General features: G+C 36.7%; 1 protein-coding gene across 4 annotated transcripts in view; it reads right to left on the bottom strand.

The window, feature by feature from the left end:
- prkcg (protein kinase C, gamma) overlaps positions 1-23,406 on the bottom strand; it is a 111,993-nt gene that overhangs the window by 35,716 nt on the left and 52,871 nt on the right. For all 4 annotated transcript variants that reach the window (XM_062062530.1, XM_062062528.1, XM_062062529.1 and 1 more), the window contains 5 exons: positions 10,166-10,277; positions 6,019-6,147; positions 5,783-5,939; positions 2,900-3,101; positions 180-362 (listed from right to left, as the gene is read on the bottom strand). In XM_062062530.1, the coding sequence (XP_061918514.1) occupies positions 180-362; positions 2,900-3,101; positions 5,783-5,939; positions 6,019-6,147; positions 10,166-10,277 (783 nt within the window). The remainder of the gene's footprint in view (positions 1-179; positions 363-2,899; positions 3,102-5,782; positions 5,940-6,018; positions 6,148-10,165; positions 10,278-23,406) is intronic.

Below are 23,406 nucleotides of genomic sequence, written 5' to 3'. Positions count from 1 at the left end.
TTACATTTCACCTGTTTGCTCTTTTATTCTACTATTTTCATTCGTTTTCTTGAAATAGTATTTTTAGAATGTGCGGCAGGACGTTAAAAAAAAAAAAAAGATCTGTGGTAGCACAAATGGACCCCCGGGGCCACACTTTGGTCCCCCCTGGCCAAGTAGGAAGGGAGGAAGGAGTTTACCTTGCCAAAGCTGCCTTTACCCAGCACCATGAGGAAGTTGAAGTCCTGGATGCCCACCCGGCCCTCGCCCGGACCCTGAGCGTGGGCAGGCGGGCACGCTGAGGGCAGAAGGGTGAGGGCCTCACACGGGGGACCCGGTCCCATCTGAGGCAGCAGGGGCGTGGTACCGTCCGGCAGCGGCTCCTGTGACGTCACACACACACACAGAGAGACTTGAATCAAGGACCTCCAAGCCTGCACCCTGGTGGAGGGACAGTGTATAGCAGCAGCAGGGACACTTACTATAGGATGTCTTGTGGCTTGTGCAGCCCTTTGAGACACTTGTGATTGAGGGCTGTATAAATAAACTTAATAATAACATAGTCCCTCCGAAAATTGGACTGGTATTGTGTAAGGATCCATTAAATATAATAATAATAATAATACTTTCAATCATTAAAGTAAAAATGTAATGAACATTTTACTGAACGAGAGCATAAGAGTGGATATTTTACATATTTCATTGCGCATAAACCCACTGAAAAATGAAAGCAATTTTGATATTTTTCATTTTCAAAACCAAAAGAATACAATTTTGGTCAAGGTTCGAGGTCCCGGGGACCAAAAAAGGGTCCCAGGCATCAAAGTGTTAAAATTAATTCATATATATATATTTTTTTTTTAACTTTCAACGCTAAAATACTTCAAATCAATCCGTTGACATATTTTTTTTTCATGTTTCATGCTTTTTTTTTTGTCAATGAAACAGAATTTAAAAAATATATATTTTCAAATGGAATATTTGACGTAAAATAAAAAGGTAAATAATTCATAACAGCATTTTTTTTTGATTCATTATAATTTTTTTGAACAATGAGCATTAAAAAAAAAACTCCAAAAGAAAAGACCCCCACTCATTTAAGTGTTAAAAATGTGTCATATATTAATATGTAATATGTTTGTATATATATATATATATATATATATATATATATATATATATATATATATATATATATATATATATATATATATATATATATATATAAAAGGGACAAGCGGTAGAAAATGAATGGATGGATGGAGATATACAGTATATATAATATGTATATGTATATATATATATATATATATATATATATATATATATATATATATATATATATATATATATATATATATATATATATATATATATATATATATATATATATATATATATATGATGAGAAACAACAGTTTTATAAAAATCAGATTAAAGGTATGGGGATCTAAAAAAAAAACTTTTGGTAAAAGTGTTACAAATAATTCATATTTGTATGACTATATGTGTATATATATATATATATATATATATATATATATATATATATATATATATATATATATATATATATACATGTAAAATATTGTCATATATTCACATGTAATATTTTTACTTTCACTATAGATATACTGTATATATATATATATATATATATATATATATATATATATATATATATATATATATATATATATATATATATATATAGTAGCTACGTGCGCTTCATGCTAATATTACATTTTATCACCATGCTAGGTTATTAATACTGCCATAGCGCTGTCAGCTACATGCTAACATTACGCTTTAACATTATGCTAAGTTAACAAACACTAGTATAGCAATGTGAGCTACATGCCATTTTTACATTTTTAACATCATGCGAGGTCAGTAACACAAGCAGAGCCTGTGCGCTACATGCTAACATTGCATTTTAGATATCATGCTAGGTCAGTAACACTAGCATAGCTGTGCCAGCTACATGCTAAAATTACGCTCTAACATCACGCCATGTTAGTAACACTAGCGTAGCTTTGTGAGTTACATGCTAATATTACACTCTAACATCATGGTAAGTTAACAACACGAGTAGAGCTATGTGAGCTACATGCTAACACATAATGTTAATATCACGCAAGGCTAGTAACACTGGTATAGCTTTGTACGCTACATGCTAACATACAATGTTAATATCACGCAAGGTTAGTAACACTAGTATAGTTATGTACGCTACATGCTAACATTACATTTTAATATCATGCTAAGCGGAGGTCGGTAGCTACATTTACTTAAGTAACTTTTCTGGTGAATGTTACTTGTCGGAGTAGTTTTAATTCAACATACTTTTTACTTTTACTCGAGTATTTTTCTGAACAATCGCTACTTTTACTCTGTTACATTGAGTACAATTTTAATCGCTATATTTATCATAACATTATTTAAAATCACATAAAATTTAAATATGAACTATACTATTGCGATGTATCATGTTGTAACTCTACGCATGTACGAAATAAACTTAAACCTTAGACGATCTCTGGTAACGCTGGTCTGTAGCGCCCTCTGGTGGGGGCAATGGTATTGCATCTAGCGACAAATAGGAAACCGATGTAACAAAATAAAAGCACAGGACAGGAAATCACGTCAGAAACAAAGCAAAAGTCCGATCTGCCAGATCGTTTCCATTTGTGTTCCGAATCACTGCCATGGTCTGGCCGAGCCCACGGTCTGGATGCAGTACCATACTGAATACCAAGTAGCGCCCGTACAAGATCCACAGCTGCTTGGTTTTATTGGAAGTCTCACAAGCCCGAGGATAAGTGGCAGCGCATTAAAAAGGTAAGTGCCGTTTGTTTACAATCAGCCAGATTAAAAACAAAACACACATTTTATGTTTTATCCGCTGGAAGGGTCTTACCTGCAGGTCTGGGTCCGGCACGGGGATGTTGTAGTACTCGCCCTCGTCCTGGGCTAACAGCTTGAACCAGCCGCTGATGGGACGCCGGAAGATCTCGCTCACGCCGAAGGACAGCGCCCCCATGAAGTCGTTGCGGGACGTGCGGTCCCAGTCCCAGACCTCCACGGAGAGACGGCGGTCCCACTGGTGGCCTCGCACTGAACTGCAGGGACAAAAGCTTTTAACGATGGACGTCTCTCTGGAATCCATCGCAGTCTCCTCTAGTCCATCTACAAAAAACTAAATACATGCCCGTTAGGGTCTCAAATTAAAACAAAAATAACGGTTCGGATGTAGTTCATATTAACTCCACAACATGGCCGTAGTTAGCTTCCAATTCCAATGGTGGCCGATACTGATCGTCGATACCAAATGGATGTTATGAATGGTCCAAGATAACGACAACATCGTAACAAAAATATCAATTCCGCATAAAGAATCACAACAAAGACGATGGTTTTGAAACCTTTCATCTATTTACGACCACATCATAGTAGTCCAGATCAAAACCGAAGGACTTAAACTACTTACATCTGGACTAGGACTATCCCGCAGACCCTGAAGTTTCCTAAAAAACTCAGTTTGTGATTTGTGAAACCTCTGATCTTCCAGTGAAAATGCACTAAAGACAAGCGTTTAGACCGCATCAGTCCACCATAGCCGGACTTCTTCCTTTTGGACTAGACTAATCCCTGGACCTTGAAGGTTCATAATCACAAATTGCATTTTTATGATTTTTCAGGGTCCGTGACATAATCTGATCCCAATTTGGTAAATTTAGGTACAGCGGTTTTTAATTTGGACCTGGACTAACTCTCATCCGGGTCAAGGAAACCTCAGTAACATGCCTGGTTCTGTGCCTGCTTCTTCTCTTCCACCCAGGACTCGAACCTGGCTATCAACCCAGTAGCCAGCAGTGCTCTTGGGGTTGTCAGGGAGTGAGGTTTACCAACGTACACATGGCCCCACAATCTGTGTTACAATCACCCCCCTAAACCTCACTCTCATCGGGGTCACCGCACCACAGTAACATGCCTGTTTCTGTCCCTGCTTCTACTTTTCCACCCAGGACTCAAACCTGGGACGTCCGGCATGAGAGACGAGCATGCTAGCTACCGAGCCAGAATCCCGGCCATCAACCCGGTAGCCAGCACTGCCCTTGAGGTTGTCAGGGAGGGAGGTTTACCAACGTACACATAGCCCAGCCAGAACGACTGGCCTATGTTACAATCACCCGCCTAAACCTCAATCTCATCCGGGTCAGGGCACCACAGTAACACGCCTGGTTCTGTCCCTGCTTCTTCACTTCGACCCAGGACTCAAACCTGGGGCGTCTGGCATGAGAGACGAGTGTGGTAGCTCCCAAGCTAAAATTCAGAGCTATCAACTATATAGTCAGCACTGCTCTTGAAAGTTGTCAGGAAGTGGCCCAGCCCCCAAAACCTCACTCTCATCCGGGTCACCGCACCACTGTAAAACGGCGGGTTCTCTCCCTGCTTCTTCTCTTCCACCCAGGACTCGAACCTGGGGCGCCTGGCATGAGAGACGAGTGTGCTTACTCCCGAGTTATCAACCATGTAGTCACCACTGCTCTTAAAATAGTCAGGGAGTGGCCCAGACCCCTAAACCTCACTCTCATCCGGGTCACGGCACCACAGTAACACACCTGGTTCTGTCCATGCTTCCACTTCCACCCAGGACTCGAACCTGAGAGACGAGCATGCTAGCTACCGAGCCAGAATCCCAGCTATCAACCCAGTAGCCAGCACTGCTCTTGAGGTTGTCAGGGAGTGAGGATTACCAACGTACACATGGCCCAGCCAGACCGCCTGGTCTATGTTACAATCACCCCCCTAAACCTCACTCTCATCCGAGTCACGGCACCACAGTAACACGCTTGGTTCTGTCCCAGCTTATTCTTTTCCACCCAGGACTCGAACCTGGGGCGTCTGGCATGAGAGACGAGTGTGGTAGCTCCCGAGCTATCAACTCTATAGTCAGCATTGCTCTTAAAGTAGCCAGGGAGAGGCCCAGCCCCCTAGACCACACTCTCATCCGGGTCACGGCACCACAGTAACACACCTGGTTCTGTCCCTGCTTCTTCACTTCCAGACAGGACTCAAACCTGGGGCGTCTGGCATGAGAGACGAGTGTGGTAGCTCCCGAGCTATCAACTCTATAGTCAGCATTGCTCTTAAAGTAGTCAGGGAGAGGCCCATCCCCCTAGACCACACTCTCATCCGGGTCACGGCACCACAGTAACACACCTGGTTCTGTCCCTGCTTCTTCACTTCCACCCAGGACTCGAACCTGGGGCGTCTGGCATGAGAGACGAGTGTGGTAGCTCCCGAGCTATCAACTCTATAGTCAGCATTGCTCTTAAAATAGTCAGGGAGAGGCCCAGCCCCCTAGACTACACTCTCATCCGGGTCACGACACCACAGTAACACACCTGGTTCTGTCCCTGCTTCTTCACTTCCACCCAGGACTCGAACCTGGGGCGTCTGGCATGAGAGACGAGTGTGGTAGCTCCCGAGCTATCAACTCTATAGTCAGCATTGCTCTTAAAATAGTCAGGGAGAGGCCCAGCCCCCTAGACCACACTCTCATCCGGGTCACGGCACCACAGTAACACACCTGGTTCTGTCCCTGCTTCTTCACTTCCAGACAGGACTCAAACCTGGGGCGTCTGACATGAGAGACGAGTGTGGTAGCTCCCGAGCTAAAACCCTGAGTTATCGACTATGTAGTCAACACTGCTCTTGAGGCTGTCAGGGAGTGAGGTTTACCAACGTACTCGTGACCCAGCCAGACTGGTCCAGGACAAACTTTCAATGGACTCACAAGGTGAAACTCTCATTCCAGACGGGATTGAGCGTGGAACGGATGGTCTTGGTCTTCTGCTTGCTGTGACTCTTGGGGTCGGGAATCAGTTTCAGTTTAACGTACGGGTCCGACAGGCCGTTTGGATCCATGGGCATCAAGTTCCGGGCCTCCAGCACTGCGGCGAGAGGAACAGGAAGTCGTCGGGAGAGCCGAGAGACCTTGTTGTCAGTGTTCGTAGTTTTGAGACTCCTCACCTGTGACAAAGACATCCTCCTTTTCGCCTCGGATCGTCAGGTGGATGCGGCCTCGCTTCTCCGTGTGGTCCTGGCCGCAAAGACTGGGGACGCTGGTCTCACATCGCCGATGGACGTTCATGTCACAACCTGCGAAGATCGGAAATATGAATACTAATATTGTAGCGTTTGTACACACTCAAAAATGTTGGGTTAAAAAATAACCCGAGTTTACCCCAACTGCTGGTTCAGAAAAGGACAAACCCCTTATTTGAGTTATTTTAACTCACATTTTGGGTTAATTTTTTCAACCCAACTTTTGCGTTGAATTATTTAACCCAAAAGTTGAGTTATGCTAACTCAATGTTGGGTTATTCCCAAACAAACTATTGGGTTGAATTATTTAACCCAAAAGTTGAGTTATGCTAACTCAATGTTGGGTTATTCCCAACCAAAGTATTGGGTTGAATTATTTAACCCATAAATTGAGGTATGCTAACTCAATGTTGGGTTATTCCTAACCAAACTATTGGGTTGAATTATTTAACCCTAAAGTTGAGTTATGCTAACTCAATGTTGGGTTATTCCCAAACAAACTATTGGGTTGAACTATTTAACCCAAAAGTTGAGTTATGCTAACTCAATGTTGGGTTATTCCCAACCAAACTATTGGGTGGAATTATTTAACCAAAAAGTTGAGTTATGCTAACTCAATGTTGGGTTATTCCCAACCAAACTATTGGGTTGAATTATTTAACCCAAAGTTGAGTTATGCTAACTCAATGTTGGGTAATTCCCAACCAAACTATTGGGTTGAATTATTTAACCCATAAATTGAGTTATGTTAACTCAATGTTGGGTTATTCACAACCAAACTATTGGGTTGAATTAATTAACCTAAAAGTTGAGTTATGCTAACTCAATGTTGGGTTATTCCCAACCAAACTATTGGGTGGAATTATTTAACCAAAAAGTTGAGTTATGCTAACTCAATGTTGGGTTATTCCCAACCAAACTATTGGGTGGAATTATTTAACCAAAAAGTTGAGTTATGCTAACTCAATGTTGGGTTATTCCCAACCAAACTATTGGGTTGAATTATTTAACCCAAAGTTGAGTTATGCTAACTCAATGCTGGGTAATTCCCAACCAAACTATTGGGTTGAATTATTTAACCCATAAATTGAGTTATGTTAACTCAATGTTGGGTTATTCACAACCAAACTATTGGGTTGAATTAATTAACCCAAATGTTGAGTTATGCTAACTCAATGTTGGGTTATTCCCAACCAAACTATTGGGTTGAATTATTTAACCCATAAATTGTGTTATGATAACTACATTTTGGGTTATTCCCAACCAAAGTATTGGGTTGAATTATTTAACCCAAAGTTGAGTTATGCTAACTCAATGCTGGGTAATTCCCAACCAAACTATTGGGTTGAATTATTTAACCCATAAATTGAGTTATGTTAACTCAATGTTGGGTTATTCACAACCAAACTATTGGGTTGAATTAATTAACCCAAATGTTGAGTTATGCTAACTCAATGTTGGGTTATTCCCAACCAAACTATTGGGTTGAATTATTTAACCCATAAATTGAGTTATGCTAACTACATTTTGGGTTATTCCCAACCAAAGTATTGGGTTGAATTATTTAACCCGTAAATTGAGTTATGCTAACTAAATTTTGGGTTATTCCCAACCAAAGTATTGGGTTGAATTATTTAACCCAAAAATTGAGTTATGCTAACTCAATGTTGGGTTATTCCCAACCAAACTATTGGGTGGAATTATTTAACCAAAAAGTTGAGTTATGCTAACTCAATGTTGGGTTATTCCCAACCAAACTATTGGGTTGAATTATTTAACCCATAAATTGAGTTATGCCAACTAAATTTTGGGTTATTCCCAACCAAAGTATTGGGTTGAATTATTTAACCCGTAAATTGAGTTATGCTAACTAAATTTTGGGTTATTCCCAACCAAAGTATTGGGTTGAATTAATTAACCCAAATGTTGAGTTATGCTAACTCAATGTTGGGTTATTCCCAACCAAACTATTGGGTGGAATTATTTAACCAAAAAGTTGAGTTATGCTAACTCAATGTTGGGTTATTCCCAACCAAACTATTGGGTTGAATTGTTTAACCCAAAGTTGAGTTATGCTAACTCAATGCTGGGTAATTCCCAACCAAACTATTGGGTTGAATTTTTTAACCCAAAGTTGAGTTATGCTAACTCAATGCTGGGTAATTCCCAACCAAACTATTGGGTTGAATTAATTAACCCAAATGTTGAGTTAGGCTAACTCAATGTTGGGTTATTTCCAACCAAACTATTGGGTTGAATTATTTAACCCAAAAGTTGAGTTATGCTAACTCAATGTCGGGTTAATCCCAACCAAATTTTGGGTTGAATTGTTTAAACCAACAGTTGAGTTAAGATAACCTAATGTTGGGTTATTGCCAACAAACTATTGGGTTGAATTATTTAACCCAAAAGTTGAGTTATGCTAATTCAATGTTGGGTTATTCCCAACCAAAGTATTGGGTTGAATTATTTAACCCATAAATTGAGGTATGCTAACTCAATGTTGGGTTATTCCTAACCAAACTATTGGGTTGAATTATTTAACCCAAAAGTTGAGTTATGCTAACTCAATGTTGGGTTATTCCTAACCAAACTATTGGGTTGAATTATTTAACCCATAAATTGAGTTATGTTAACTCAATTTTGGGTTATTCACAACCAAACTATTGGGTTGAATTAATTAACCCAAATGTTGAGCTATGCTAACTCAATGTTGGGTTATTCCCAACCAAACTATTGGGTTGAATTATTTAACCCATAAATTGAGTTATGCTAACTACATTTTGGGTTATTCCCAACCAAAGTATTGGGTTGAATTATTTAACCCGTAAATTGAGTTATGCTAACTAAATTTTGGGTTATTCCCAACCAAAGTATTGGGTTGAATTATTTAACCCAAAAATTGAGTTATGCTAACTCAATGTTGGGTTATTCCCAACCAAACTATTGGGTGGAATTATTTAACCAAAAAGTTGAGTTATGCTAACTCAATGTTGGGTTATTCCCAACCAAACTATTGGGTTGAATTATTTAACCCATAAATTGAGTTATGCCAACTAAATTTTGGGTTATTCCCAACCAAAGTATTGGGTTGAATTATTTAACCCGTAAATTGAGTTATGCTAACTAAATTTTGGGTTATTAGCAACCAAAGTATTGGGTTGAATTAATTAACCCAAATGTTGAGTTATGCTAACTCAATGTTGGGTTATTCCCAACCAAACTATTGGGTGGAATTATTTAACCAAAAAGTTGAGTTATGCTAACTCAATGTTGGGTTATTCCCAACCAAACTATTGGGTTGAATTTTTTAACCCACAGTTGAGTTATGCTAACTCAATGCTGGGTAATTCCCAACCAAACTATTGGGTTGAATTAATTAACCCAAATGTTGAGTTAGGCTAACTCAATTTTGGGTTATTCCCAACCAAACTATTGGGTTGAATTATTTAACCCAAAAGTTGAGTTATGCTAACTCAATGTCGGGTTAATCCCAACCAAATTTTGGGTTGAATTGTTTAAACCAACAGTTGAGTTAAGATAACCTAATGTTGGGTTATTGCCAACAAACTATTGGGTTGAATTATTTAACCCAAAAGTTGAGTTACGTTAACTCAATGTTGGGTGATTGTAAATAATGTTAATGATATTAACCCATAATAAAATTCCCTTCAAGAAAAAAGCAACTTTTTAAATAAAAAAAAGCCTTTTACCCAAAAAGGCATTACTCGGTGAAAAACAACCCAAATATGGTTCATAATTTTGAAAACCCAAAAATTGGGTTAAAATAATTCCCTTATAACCCAAAAAATGGATTGCTATTCATAAAAATAACTCCAAAATAACCCAACACTAGCAACTCATAAATTGGGTTATCAAAATAACCCAGAAGTTTTTAGTGTGTATGTACATTTGACATACTGTAGGTAGACATGGGAATTTAGTAGGTTCCGTCCTGGAAATAATTGCTGTGGTTTATAATTACTCAGGCCGCCTCGTGGCATAAACACTCTATTTAAAGATGTTTTTAAAGATACATATACATAGTTTTCTCTTCCAGAGTTGTACCTACAGGCACATTTCATGCCCTGGTGCAGGAGGCCGTAGAGAAGCGAGCCACAGTGGTCGCAGAAGGTGGGACTGGCGTACGTGTGGATCTTAAACGCGTGGCAACTCCTCAGGTCCTGGAAGGAAACAAACACATGGACATGGACACTTGCGGATCTTTGCATGTACACACACACATTATATATATATATATATATATATATATATATATATATATATATATATATATATATATATATATATATATATATATATATATATATATATATATATATACATATATATATACATATATATATATATATATATATATATATATATATATATATATATATATATATATACATAAATATATATATATATATATATATATATATATATATATATATATATATATATATATATATATATATATATGTATATTATGCGTGCATATGTTTACATGTATATCTGTATACATGTGTATGTTTACATGCACATATATTTACAAGTGTAAGTTTACATGTGTGTTTGTTTAAATGTACACATGTAAATATACTGTATGTACACGTGGACATATGCTGATAAAAACATACACACGTAAACATACGCAAATGTAAACATACACACACGTAAACATACACAGATGTAAACATACACACACGTAAACATTCGTAAATGTAAACATACGCACACGTAAACATACGCACACGTAAACATACACAAATGTAAACATACGCACACATAAACATACGCAAATGTAAATGTATGCACAGGTAAACATACGCAAATGTAAACATATGCACACGTAAACATACGCAAATGTAAACAAACGCACACGTAAACATACGCAAATGTAAACATACGCACACGTAAACATGCACACATGTAAACATATGCGCACATAAACATGTGCAAATGTAAACATACGCACACGTAAGCATACGCAAATGTAAACATACACACACGTAAACATACGCAAATGTAAACATGCGCAAATGTAAACATACGCAAATGTAAACATACGCACACGTAGACATGCGCAAATGTAAACATACGCACACTTAAACATACGCAAATGTAAACATACGCACACGTAAACATATGCAAATGTGAACATACGCACACGTAAACATGCGCAAATGTAAACATACTCACACGTAAACATGCGCAAATGTAAACATTTGCACACATAAACATGTGCAAATGTAAACATACGCACGTAAGCACACGCAAATGTAAACATACATACACGTAAACATACGCAAATGTAAACATACGCACACGTAGACATGTGCAAATGTAAACATACGCACACGTAAACATACGCAAATGTAACATACGCACACATAAACATATGCAAATGTAAACATACGCACAAGTAAACATGCACAAATGTAAACATACGCACATGTAAACATGCGCACACGTAAACATACGCAAATATAAACATGCACACGTAAACATATGCAAATGTAAACATACGCACACGTACATTTACGCAAATGTAAACATAGGCACACGTAAACATACGCAAATGTAAACATACGCAAATGTAAACATATGCATACGTAAATATACGCAAATGTAAACATACGCACACGTAAACATACGCAAATGTAAACATACGCACACGTAAACATACGCAAATATAAACATACGCACACGTAAACATACGCAAATGTAAACATACGGACACGTAAACATACACACACGTAGACATACGCACACGTAAACATATGCAAATTTAAACATACGCACACGTAAACATGCGCAAATGTAAACATATGCACACATAAACATGCGCAAATGTAAACATACGCACATGTAAACATACGCAAATGTAATCATACGCACACCTAAACATACGTAAATGTAAACCTACGCACACGTAAACATGCGCAAATGTAAACATAAGCACACGTAAACATACGCAAATGTAAACATACGCACACGTAAACATACGCAAATGTGAACATACGCACACGTAAACATGCGCAAATGTTAACATATGCACACATAAACATGTGCAAATGTAAACATACGCACACGTAAGCATACACAAATGTAAACATACACACATGTAAACATATGCAAATGTAAACATACGCACACGTAGACATGTGCAAATGTAAACATACGCACACGTAGACATGTGCAAATGTAAACATACGCACACGTAAACATACGCAAATGTAAACATACGCACACATAAAACATATGCAAATGTAAACATATGCACAAGTAAACATGCACAAATGTAAACATACGCACACGTGAACATGTGCAAATGTAAACATACGCACACATAAACATACGCACATGTAAACATGCGCACACGTAAACATGCGCACACGTAAACATACGCAAATGTAAACATACGCACACGTACATTTACGCAAATGTAAACATAGGCACACGTAAACATACGCAAATGTAAACATACACATACGTAAATATACGCAAATGTAAACATACCTACACGTAAACATATGCAAATGTAAACATGCACACACGTAAACATACGCAAATATAAACATACACACACGTAAACATACGCAAATGTAAACATATGCACACGTAAACATACGCAAATGTAAATATACGCACACGTAAACATACACACACGTAAACATACGCAAATGTAAACATACGACAACATAAACATACACACATAGATAGATAGTACATTATTATTTACTTATTATTTACTTACTTACTTTATATATGTTAACAAATGCACATGTAAACATACACACATACACATAAACATACACACATGTTACATACACACACATGTAAACATACGCACATGTAAACATACACACATGTACATATATGCACATGTTTACGTTTATGTATGTTTACATGTGTGTATGTTAACATGTGTGTATGTAACATGTGTGTATGTTTACATGTGCATATGTTAACATATGTATATGTTTACGTTTGCGTATGTTTACGTACATATATGTATGTTTACATATACATATATTTACATGTGTATGTTTATGTGTATATAAAATTACACGTGTGTTTACATGTGCCTATGTTTATGTGGCTGTATGTTTATGTGTGCGTATATTTACATGTGCATATGTTTACGTTTGCCTATGTGTGCATATGTTTACATGTGCATATGTTTACATGTGTACAGCATGTGTTTACATGTGTATATTTTTACATGTGTATATGTTTACATGTGCATATGTTATTATGTGTGCATGTTTACATGTGTGTATGTTTACGTGTGCGCATGTGTACATGTGCAAATGTTTACATGTGCATATGTTTACATGTGCAGATGTTCACATGTGCGTATGTTTACATGTGTGTTTGTTTATGTGTGCGTATGTTTACGTGTGCCTATGTTTACATAAACTGTATGTATGTTTACATATACATATATTTACATGTGTATGTTTACCTGTACGTATAATTACATGTGTGTTTACATGTGCCTGTGTTTATGTGGCCGTATGTTTATGTGTGCATATATTTACATGGGCATATGTTTACGTTTGCCTATGTGTGCATATGTTTACATGTGCATATGTTTACATGTGTACAGCATGTGTTATTATGTGTATATGTTTACATGGGTATTTGTTTACATGTGCATATGTTATTATGTGTGCATGTTTACATGTGCATATGATTACATGTGTATGTTTGCGTGTACATATATTTACATGTGTGTTTACATGTGCCCATGCGGGCGTAGGTTTATGTGTGCATATATTTACATGTGCATATGTTTACGTTTGCGTATGTTTACATGTGCGCACATTTATTTGAGCATACGTTTACATGTGTACATGCTTACATGTGCATATGTTGACGTGTGGGCATCTTTACATGTGCGTATGTGTACATGTGCAAATGTTTACAGGTGCAAATGTTCACATGTGCATATGTTTACATGTGCTTATGTTCACATGTGTGCATGTTTACATGTGTTTATGTTTACGTGTGCGTATGTGTACAAGTGCAAATGTTTACATGTGCATATGTTTACATGTGCATATGTTCACATGTGCGTATGGTCACATGTGCGTATGTTTACATATGTTTATGTTTACATTTGCGCATGTACACATGTGCAAATGTTTACATGTGCGTATGATTACATGTGCAAATGTTTACATGTGCATATGTTTACATGTGCAAATGTTTACATGTGCATATGTTTACATGTGCATATATTCATATGTGCATATTTTTAACATGTGTAAATGTTTACATGTGCAAATGTTTACATGTCCATATGTTTACATGTGCAAATGTTTACCTGTGCAAATGTTTACATGTGCGTATGTTTACATGTGCAAATGTTTACATGTGCATATGTTTACATGTGCAAATGTTTACATGTGCATATGTTTACATGTGCAAATGTTTACATGTGCATATGTTTACATGTGCATATATTCATATGTGCATATTTTTAACATGTGTAAATGTTTACATGTGCAAATGTTTACATGTCCATATGTTTACATGTGCAAATGTTTACATGTGCAAATGTTTAGATGTGCAAATGTTTACATGTGCATATGTTTACATGTGCAAATGTTTACATGTGCAAATGTTTACACGTGCATATGTTTACACGTGCATATGTTTACATGTGCAAATGTTTACATGTGCATATGTTTACATGTGCATATGTTCACATGTGCGTATGTTTACATGTGCATATGTTTACATGTGCAAATGTTTACATGTGCATATGTTTACATGTGCGTATGTTTACATGTACATATGTTTACATGTGCGTATGTTCACATGTGCAAATGTTTACATGTGCATATGTTTACATGTGCATATGTTTACATGTGCGTATATTTACATGTGCATATGTTCACATGTGCAAATGTTTACATGTGCATATGTTTACATGTGCATATGTTTAGATGTGCATATGTTCACATGTGCTAATGTTTACATGTGCATATGTTTACATGTGCAAATGTTTACATGTGCATATGTTTACATGTGCATATGTTCACATGTGCAAATGTGTACATGTGCATATGTTTACATGTGCATATGTTTACATGTGTGTATGTTTACATGTGCAAATGTTTACATGTGCAAATGTTTACATGTGCATATGTTTACATGTGCGTATGTTTACATGTGCGTATGTTTACATGTGCATATGTTTACATTTGCGTATGTTTACATGTGTGTATGTTTACATGTGCAAATGTTCACATGTGCATATGTTTACATGTGCAAATGTTTACATGTGCATATATTCACATGTGCATATTTTTAACATGTGTAAATGTTTACATGTGCATATGTTTACATGTGCATATGTTTACATGTGCATATGTTTACATGTGTGTATGTTTACATGTGCAAATGTTTACATGTGCATTTGTTTACATGTGCGTATGTTTACATGTGCGTATGTTTACATGTGCATATGTTTACATGTGCGTATGTTTACATGTGTGTATGTTTACATGTGCAAATGTTCACATGTGCATATGTTTACATGTGCATATGTTTACATGTGCATATGTTTACATGTGCGTATGTTTACATGTGCATATGTTCACATGTGCAAATGTTTACATGTGCATATGTTTACAAGTGCATATGTTTAGATGTGCATATGTTTAGATGTGCATATGTTTACATGTGGAATTGTTTACATGTGCATATGTTTACATGTGCGTATGTTTACATGTGCATATGTTTACATGTGTGTATGTTTACATGTGCAAATGTTTACATGTGCAAATGTTTACATGTGCATATGTTTACATGTGCGTATGTTTACATGTGCGTATGTTTACATGTGCATATGTTTACATGTGTGTATGTTTACATGTGCAAATGTTCACATGTGCGTATGTTTACATGTGCAAATGTTTACATGTGCATATATTCACATGTGCATATTTTTAACATGTGTAAATGTTTACACGTGCATATGTTTACATGTGCAAATGTTTACATGTGCGTATGGTCACATTTGCGTATGTATACATATGTTTATGTTTACATTTGTGCATGTACACATGTGCAAATGTTTACATGTGCGTATGTTTACATGTGCAAATGTTTACCTGTGCATATGTTTACATGTGCAAATGTTTACATGTGCATATGTTTACATGTGCAAATGTTTACATGTGCAAATGTTTACATGTGCATATATTCACATGTGCAAATGTTTAGATGTGCAAATGTTTACATGTGCATATGTTTACATGTGCGTATATTCACATGTGCAAATGTTTAGATGTGCAAATGTTTACATGTGCATATGTTTACATGTGCAAATGTTTAGATGTGCATATGTTTACATGTGCATATGTTTACATGTGCATATGTTCACATGTGCAAATGTGTACATGTGCATATGTTTACATGTGCATATGTTTACATGTGCATATGTTTACATGTGTGTATGTTTACATGTGCAAATGTTTACATGTGCATTTGTTTACATGTGCGTATGTTTACATGTGCGTATGTTTACATGTGCATATGTTTACATGTGCGTATGTTTACATGTGTGTATGTTTACATGTGCAAATGTTCACATGTGCATATGTTTACATGTGCATATGTTTACATGTGCATATGTTTACATGTGCAAATGTTCACATGTGCGTATGTTTACATGTGCAAATGTTTACATGTGCATATATTCACATGTGCATATTTTTAACATGTGTAAATGTTTACACGTGCATATGTTTACATGTGCAAATGTTTACATGTGCGTATGGTCACATGTGCGTATGTATATATATGTTTGTTTACATTTGTGCATGTACACATGTGCAAATGTTTACATGTGCGTATGTTTACATGTGCAAATGTTTACCTGTGCATATGTTTACATGTGCAAATGTTTACATGTGCATATGTTTACATGTGCAAATGTTTACATGTGCAAATGTTTACATGTGCATATATTCACATGTGCAAATGTTTAGATGTGCAAATGTTTACATGTGCATATGTTTACATGTGCGTATATTCACATGTGCAAATGTTTAGATGTGCAAATGTTTACATGTGCATATGTTTACATGTGCAAATGTTTAGATGTGCAAATGTTTACATGTGCAAATGTTTACATGTGCATATGTTCACATGTGCTAATGTTTACATGTGCATATGTTTACATGTGCAAATGTTTATATGTGCATATGTTTACATGTGCATATGCTTACATGTGCGTATGTTTACATGTGCATATGTTTACATGTGCATATGTTTACATGTGCATATGTTTACTTGTGCATATGTTTAGATGTGCATATGTTTACATGTGCGTATGTTCACATGTGCAAATGTTTACATGTGCATATGTTTACATTTGCATATGTTTACATGTGCGTATGTTTACATGTGCATATGTTCACTTGTGCATATGTTTAGATGTGCATATGTTTACATGTGCGTATGTTCACATGTGCAAATGTTTACATGTGCATATGTTTACATGTGCATATGTTTACATGTGCGTATGTTTACATGTGCATATGTTCACATGTGCAAATGTTTACATGTGCATATGTTTACATGTCTATATGTTTACATGTGCATATGTTTACATGTGCATATGTTTACATGTGTATGTTTACATGTGCAAATGTTTACATGTGCGTATGTTTACATGTGCGTATGTTTACATGTGCATATGTTTACATGTGCGTATGTTTACATGTGTGTATGTTTACATGTGCAAATGTTCATATGTGCATATGTTTACATGTGCAAATGTTTACATGTGCATATGTTTACATGTGCATATGTTTAGATGTGCATATGTTTAGATGTGCATATGTTTACATGTGGAAATGTTTACATGTGCATATGTTTACATGTGCGTATGTTTACATGTGCATATGTTTACATGTGTGTATGTTTACATGTGCAAATGTTTACATGTGCAAATGTTTACATGTGCGTATGTTTACATGTGCGTATGTTTACATGTGCATATGTTTACATGTGTGTATGTTTACATGTGCAAATGTTCACATGTGCGTATGTTTACATGTGCAAATGTTTACATGTGCATATATTCACATGTGCATATTTTTAACATGTGTAAATGTTTACACGTGCATATGTTTACATGTGCAAATGTTTACATGTGCGTATGGTCACATGTGCGTATGTATACATATGTTTATGTTTACATTTGTGCATGTACACATGTCCAAATGTTTACATGTGCGTATGTTTACATGTGCAAATGTTTACCTGTGCATATGTTTACATGTGCAAATGTTTACATGTGCATATGTTTACATGTGCAAATGTTTACATGTGCAAATGTTTACATGTGCATATATTCACATGTGCAAATGTTTAGATGTGCAAATGTTTACATGTGCATATGTTTACATGTGCGTATATTCACATGTGCAAATGTTTAGATGTGCAAATGTTTACATGTGCATATGTTTACATGTGCAAATGTTTAGATGTGCAAATGTTTACATGTGCAAATGTTTACATGTGCATATGTTTACATGTGCATATGTTCACATGTGCTAATGTTTACATGTGCATATGTTTACATGTGCAAATGTTTATATGTGCATATGTTTACATGTGCATATGCTTACATGTGCGTATGTTTACATGTGCATATGTTTACATGTGCATATGTTTACATGTGCATATGTTTACATGTGCGTATGTTTACATGTGCATATGTTCACTTGTGCATATGTTTAGATGTGCATATGTTTACATGTGCGTATGTTCACATGTGCAAATGTTTACATGTGCATATGTTTACATGTGCATATGTTTACATGTGCGTATGTTTACATGTGCATATGTTCACATGTGCAAATGTTTACATGTGCATATGTTTACATGTGCATATGTTTACATGTGCATATGTTTACATGTGCATATGTTTACATGTGTGTATGTTTACATGTGCAAATGTTTACATGTGAAAATGTTTACATGTGCGTATGTTTACATGTGCGTATGTTTACATGTGCATATGTTTACATGTGCGTATGTTTACATGTGTGTATGTTTACATGTGCAAATGTTCATATGTGCATATGTTTACATGTGCAAATGTTTACATGTGCATATGTTTACATGTGCATATGTTTAGATGTGCATATGTTTACATGTGGAAATGTTTACATGTGCATATGTTTACATGTGCGTATGTTTACATGTGCATATGTTTACATGTGTGTATGTTTACATGTGCAAATGTTTACATGTGCAAATGTTTACATGTGCATATGTTTACATGTGCATATGTTTACATGTGCGTATGTTTACATGTGCGTATGTTTACATGTGCATATGTTTACATGTGTGTATGTTTACATGTGCAAATGTTCACATGTGCGTATGTTTACATGTGCAAATGTTTACATGTGCATATATTCACATGTGCATATTTTTAACATGTGTAAATGTTTACACGTGCATATGTTTACATGTGCAAATGTTTACATGTGCGTATGGTCACATGTGCGTATGTATACATATGTTTATGTTTACATTTGTGCATGTACACATGTGCAAATGTTTACATGTGCGTATGTTTACATGTGCAAATGTTTACCTGTGCATATGTTTACATGTGCAAATGTTTACATGTGCATATGTTTACATGTGCAAATGTTTACATGTGCAAATGTTTACATGTGCATATATTCACATGTGCAAATGTTTAGATGTGCAAATGTTTACATGTGCATATGTTTACATGTGCGTATATTCACATGTGCAAATGTTTAGATGTGCAAATGTTTAAATGTGCATATGTTTACATGTGCAAATGTTTAGATGTGCAAATGTTTACATGTGCAAATGTTTACATGTGCATATGTTTACATGTGCATATGTTCACATGTGCTAATGTTTACATGTGCATATGTTTACATGTGCAAATGTTTATATGTGCATATGTTTACATGTGCATATGCTTACATGTGCGTATGTTTACATGTGCATATGTTTACATGTGCATATGTTTACCTGTGCATATGTTTACATGTGTGTATGTTTACATGTGCATATGTTCACTTGTGCATATGTTTAGATGTGCATATGTTTACATGTGCGTATGTTCACATGTGCAAATGTTTACATGTGCATATGTTTACATGTGCATATGTTTACATGTGCGTATGTTTACATGTGCATATGTTCACATGTGCAAATGTTTACATGTGCATATGTTTACATGTGCATATGTTTACATGTGCATATGTTTACATGTGCATATGTTTACATGTGTGTATGTTTACATGTGCAAATGTTTACATGTGCAAATGTTTACATGTGCGTATGTTTACATGTGCGTATGTTTACATGTGCATATGTTTACATGTGCGTATGTTTACATGTGTGTATGTTTACATGTGCAAATGTTCATATGTGCATATGTTTACATGTGCAAATGTTTACATGTGCATATGTTTAGATGTGCATATGTTTACATGTGCATATGTTTACATGTGCATATGTTTACATGTGCAAATGTTTACATGTGCAAATGTTTACATGTGCATATGTTTACATGTGCGTATGTTTACATGTGCGTATGTTTACATGTGCAAATGTTCACATGTGCATATGTTTACATGTGCAAATGTTTACATGTGCATATATTCACATGTGCATATTTTTAACATGTGTAAATGTTTACATGTGCGTATGTTTACATGTGTGTATGTTTACATGTGTGTATGTTTACATGTGCAAATGTTTACATGTGCAAATGTTTACATGTGCGTATGTTTACATGTGCGTATGTTTACATGTGCGTATGTTTACATGTGTGTATGTTTACATGTGCAAATGTTCACATGTGCATATGTTCACATGTGCATATGTTCACATGTGCAAATGTTTACATGTACATATGTTTACATGTGCATATGTTTACATGTGCAAATGTTCACATGTGCATATGTTCACATGTGCAAATGTTTACATGTGCATATGTTCACATGTGCATATGTTCACATGTGCAAATGTTTACATGTGTGTATGTTTACATGTGCATATGTTTACATGTGCATATGTTTCCTGGCTGAATGAGCACGTTTCGGACACCGCGGTCTCCCTGAATGGATTCTCCGACATTGGCCGGGAGCTAGTGGGCAGCCCAGGACGGAGTCGGTTCTCTGGGTTGCTTTGCTGGCCGTGTTCCTTTCTCTGGTCGTGCTCTTTTATTGTCTTTCACATCCTTTGTGTTCTTCGATTCTCACCTCATTTTTTCAAGGCCTTTTTCTTACCCGCACCGCAACCAAATCGTTTCCCCATCGAGTGATAAAGAAAGTCCATCCTACCCTATCCAAGTTCTAACGGATAAATGAGATCATTGCGCGTGTGTGTGTGTGTGCGTGTGTGTGTGCGTGTGTGTGAGTGTGTGAGAGCGTTGATGCATTGTTATCTCTCATCAGCACCCTCATCCTCTTCACCGTCCTCTGCTTTACTGTGTTGGAAAAAGCCTCCATCCTGCTGAGCGTGCACTTTTTTCAGCCCTCGTCATTTCTCACTTCAGCACACACACACACACACACACACACACACACACACACACACACACACACACACACACACACACACACACACACACACACACACACACACACACACACACACACACACACACACACACACACACACACACACACACACACACACACACGCGCACACGCACACGCACACACACACACACACACGTACACAAACCTCTCGTTCGTTTATCTTACACTTCCTGTATTCACATGCTCCCTGCAGGGGCGTGTCCTGTCAATCAATCAGGCAGACGACCCGCTGATGTGGGATGGTAGTATTGTGGTATCATCATAATTATTAGTAAAAATACGGTGTTGTGTCCTGCTTGGCCTCAAGATTTGAGGATAGAAAGTCAGGCTATACCAGGGGTCGGCAACCCAAAATGTTGAAAGAGCCATATTGGACCAAAAATACAAAAACAAATCTGTCTGGAGCCGCAAAAAATTAAAAGCCATATTACATGTGTCATGAGATATACATTTAATTAAGAGGACTTAAAGGAAACTAAATGAGCTCAAATATAGCTACAAATGAGGCATAATGATGCAATATGTACACATTGCTAGCCTAAATAGCATGTTAGCATCGATTAGCTTGCAGTCATGCAGTGACCAAATATGTCTGATTAGCACTCCACACAAGTCAATAACATCAACAAAACTCACCTTTGTGCACTCATGCACAACGTTAAAAGTGCGGTGGACAGAATGAGACAGAAAAAGAAGTGGCATAAAACACGTCCTAGAAAGTCGGAGAAAGTTATACATGTAAACAAACTATACGGTGAGTTCAAGGACCGCCAAAATTAGTAGGACAAAACGGCGCTCGCCAAATACTCGAATCGGTGAAGCATGTTTAATATAAACAGTGTGATTTATAACAATTAGGGAGGTTTGTGTCATGTTTGTCCTCATACACAAACCATACTAAAACAAAAAAATAGATTTTTTTCCCCTCATCTTTTTCCATTCTTCATACATTTTTGAAAAATCTCCAGAGAGCCACTAGGGCGGCGCTAAAGAGCCGCATGCGGCTCTAGAGCCGCGGGTTGCCGACCCCCGGGCTATACATTGTGTTTGTTTGTGTTGAAGTCGCCACTAAAGAAAGTTATTTTTGGACTGATTTCAGTAAAAATGGCCTTTATTCAGCTCTCAAACGTATCAATGTTTGACTTGTCTGTTTTATATATATGCTGCTGATTAACACGGTTTGCAAATCCTTTTCAACTTATATTCAAAGACAAGATATCTAATGTTCAAACTGAGAAACTTCATTTGGTTTTGGCAAATAATCACTAACTTGGAATATAATGGCAGCAACACATTGCAAAAAAAAGGCATTTTTACCACTGTGTTACATGGCCTTTCCTTTTAACAACACTCAGTAAAGGTTTGGGAACTGAGGAGACACATTTTTGAAGTGGAATTCTGTCTGGACTACAGGCAGGCCAGTCTAGTACCCTGCACTATTTTACTACGAAGCCACGCTGTTGTAACACGTGGCTCGGCATCGTCTTGCTGAAATAAGCAGGGGCGTCCATGGTAACCTCGCTTGGATGGCAACAAAAGCTGTATGTACCTTTCAGCATGAATGGCGCCTTCACAGATGTGTAAGTTACCCATGTCTTGGCCACTAATACACCCCCATACCATCACACATGCTGCCTTTTACACTTTCACCCTAGAACAATCCGGATGTTTTTTTTTCCCT

This window comes from Entelurus aequoreus, linkage group LG11 (genome assembly GCF_033978785.1).
Source record: "Entelurus aequoreus isolate RoL-2023_Sb linkage group LG11, RoL_Eaeq_v1.1, whole genome shotgun sequence".
Taxonomy (NCBI): domain Eukaryota; kingdom Metazoa; phylum Chordata; class Actinopteri; order Syngnathiformes; family Syngnathidae; genus Entelurus; species Entelurus aequoreus.
This window is presented reverse-complemented; position numbering and strand designations above follow the sequence as displayed.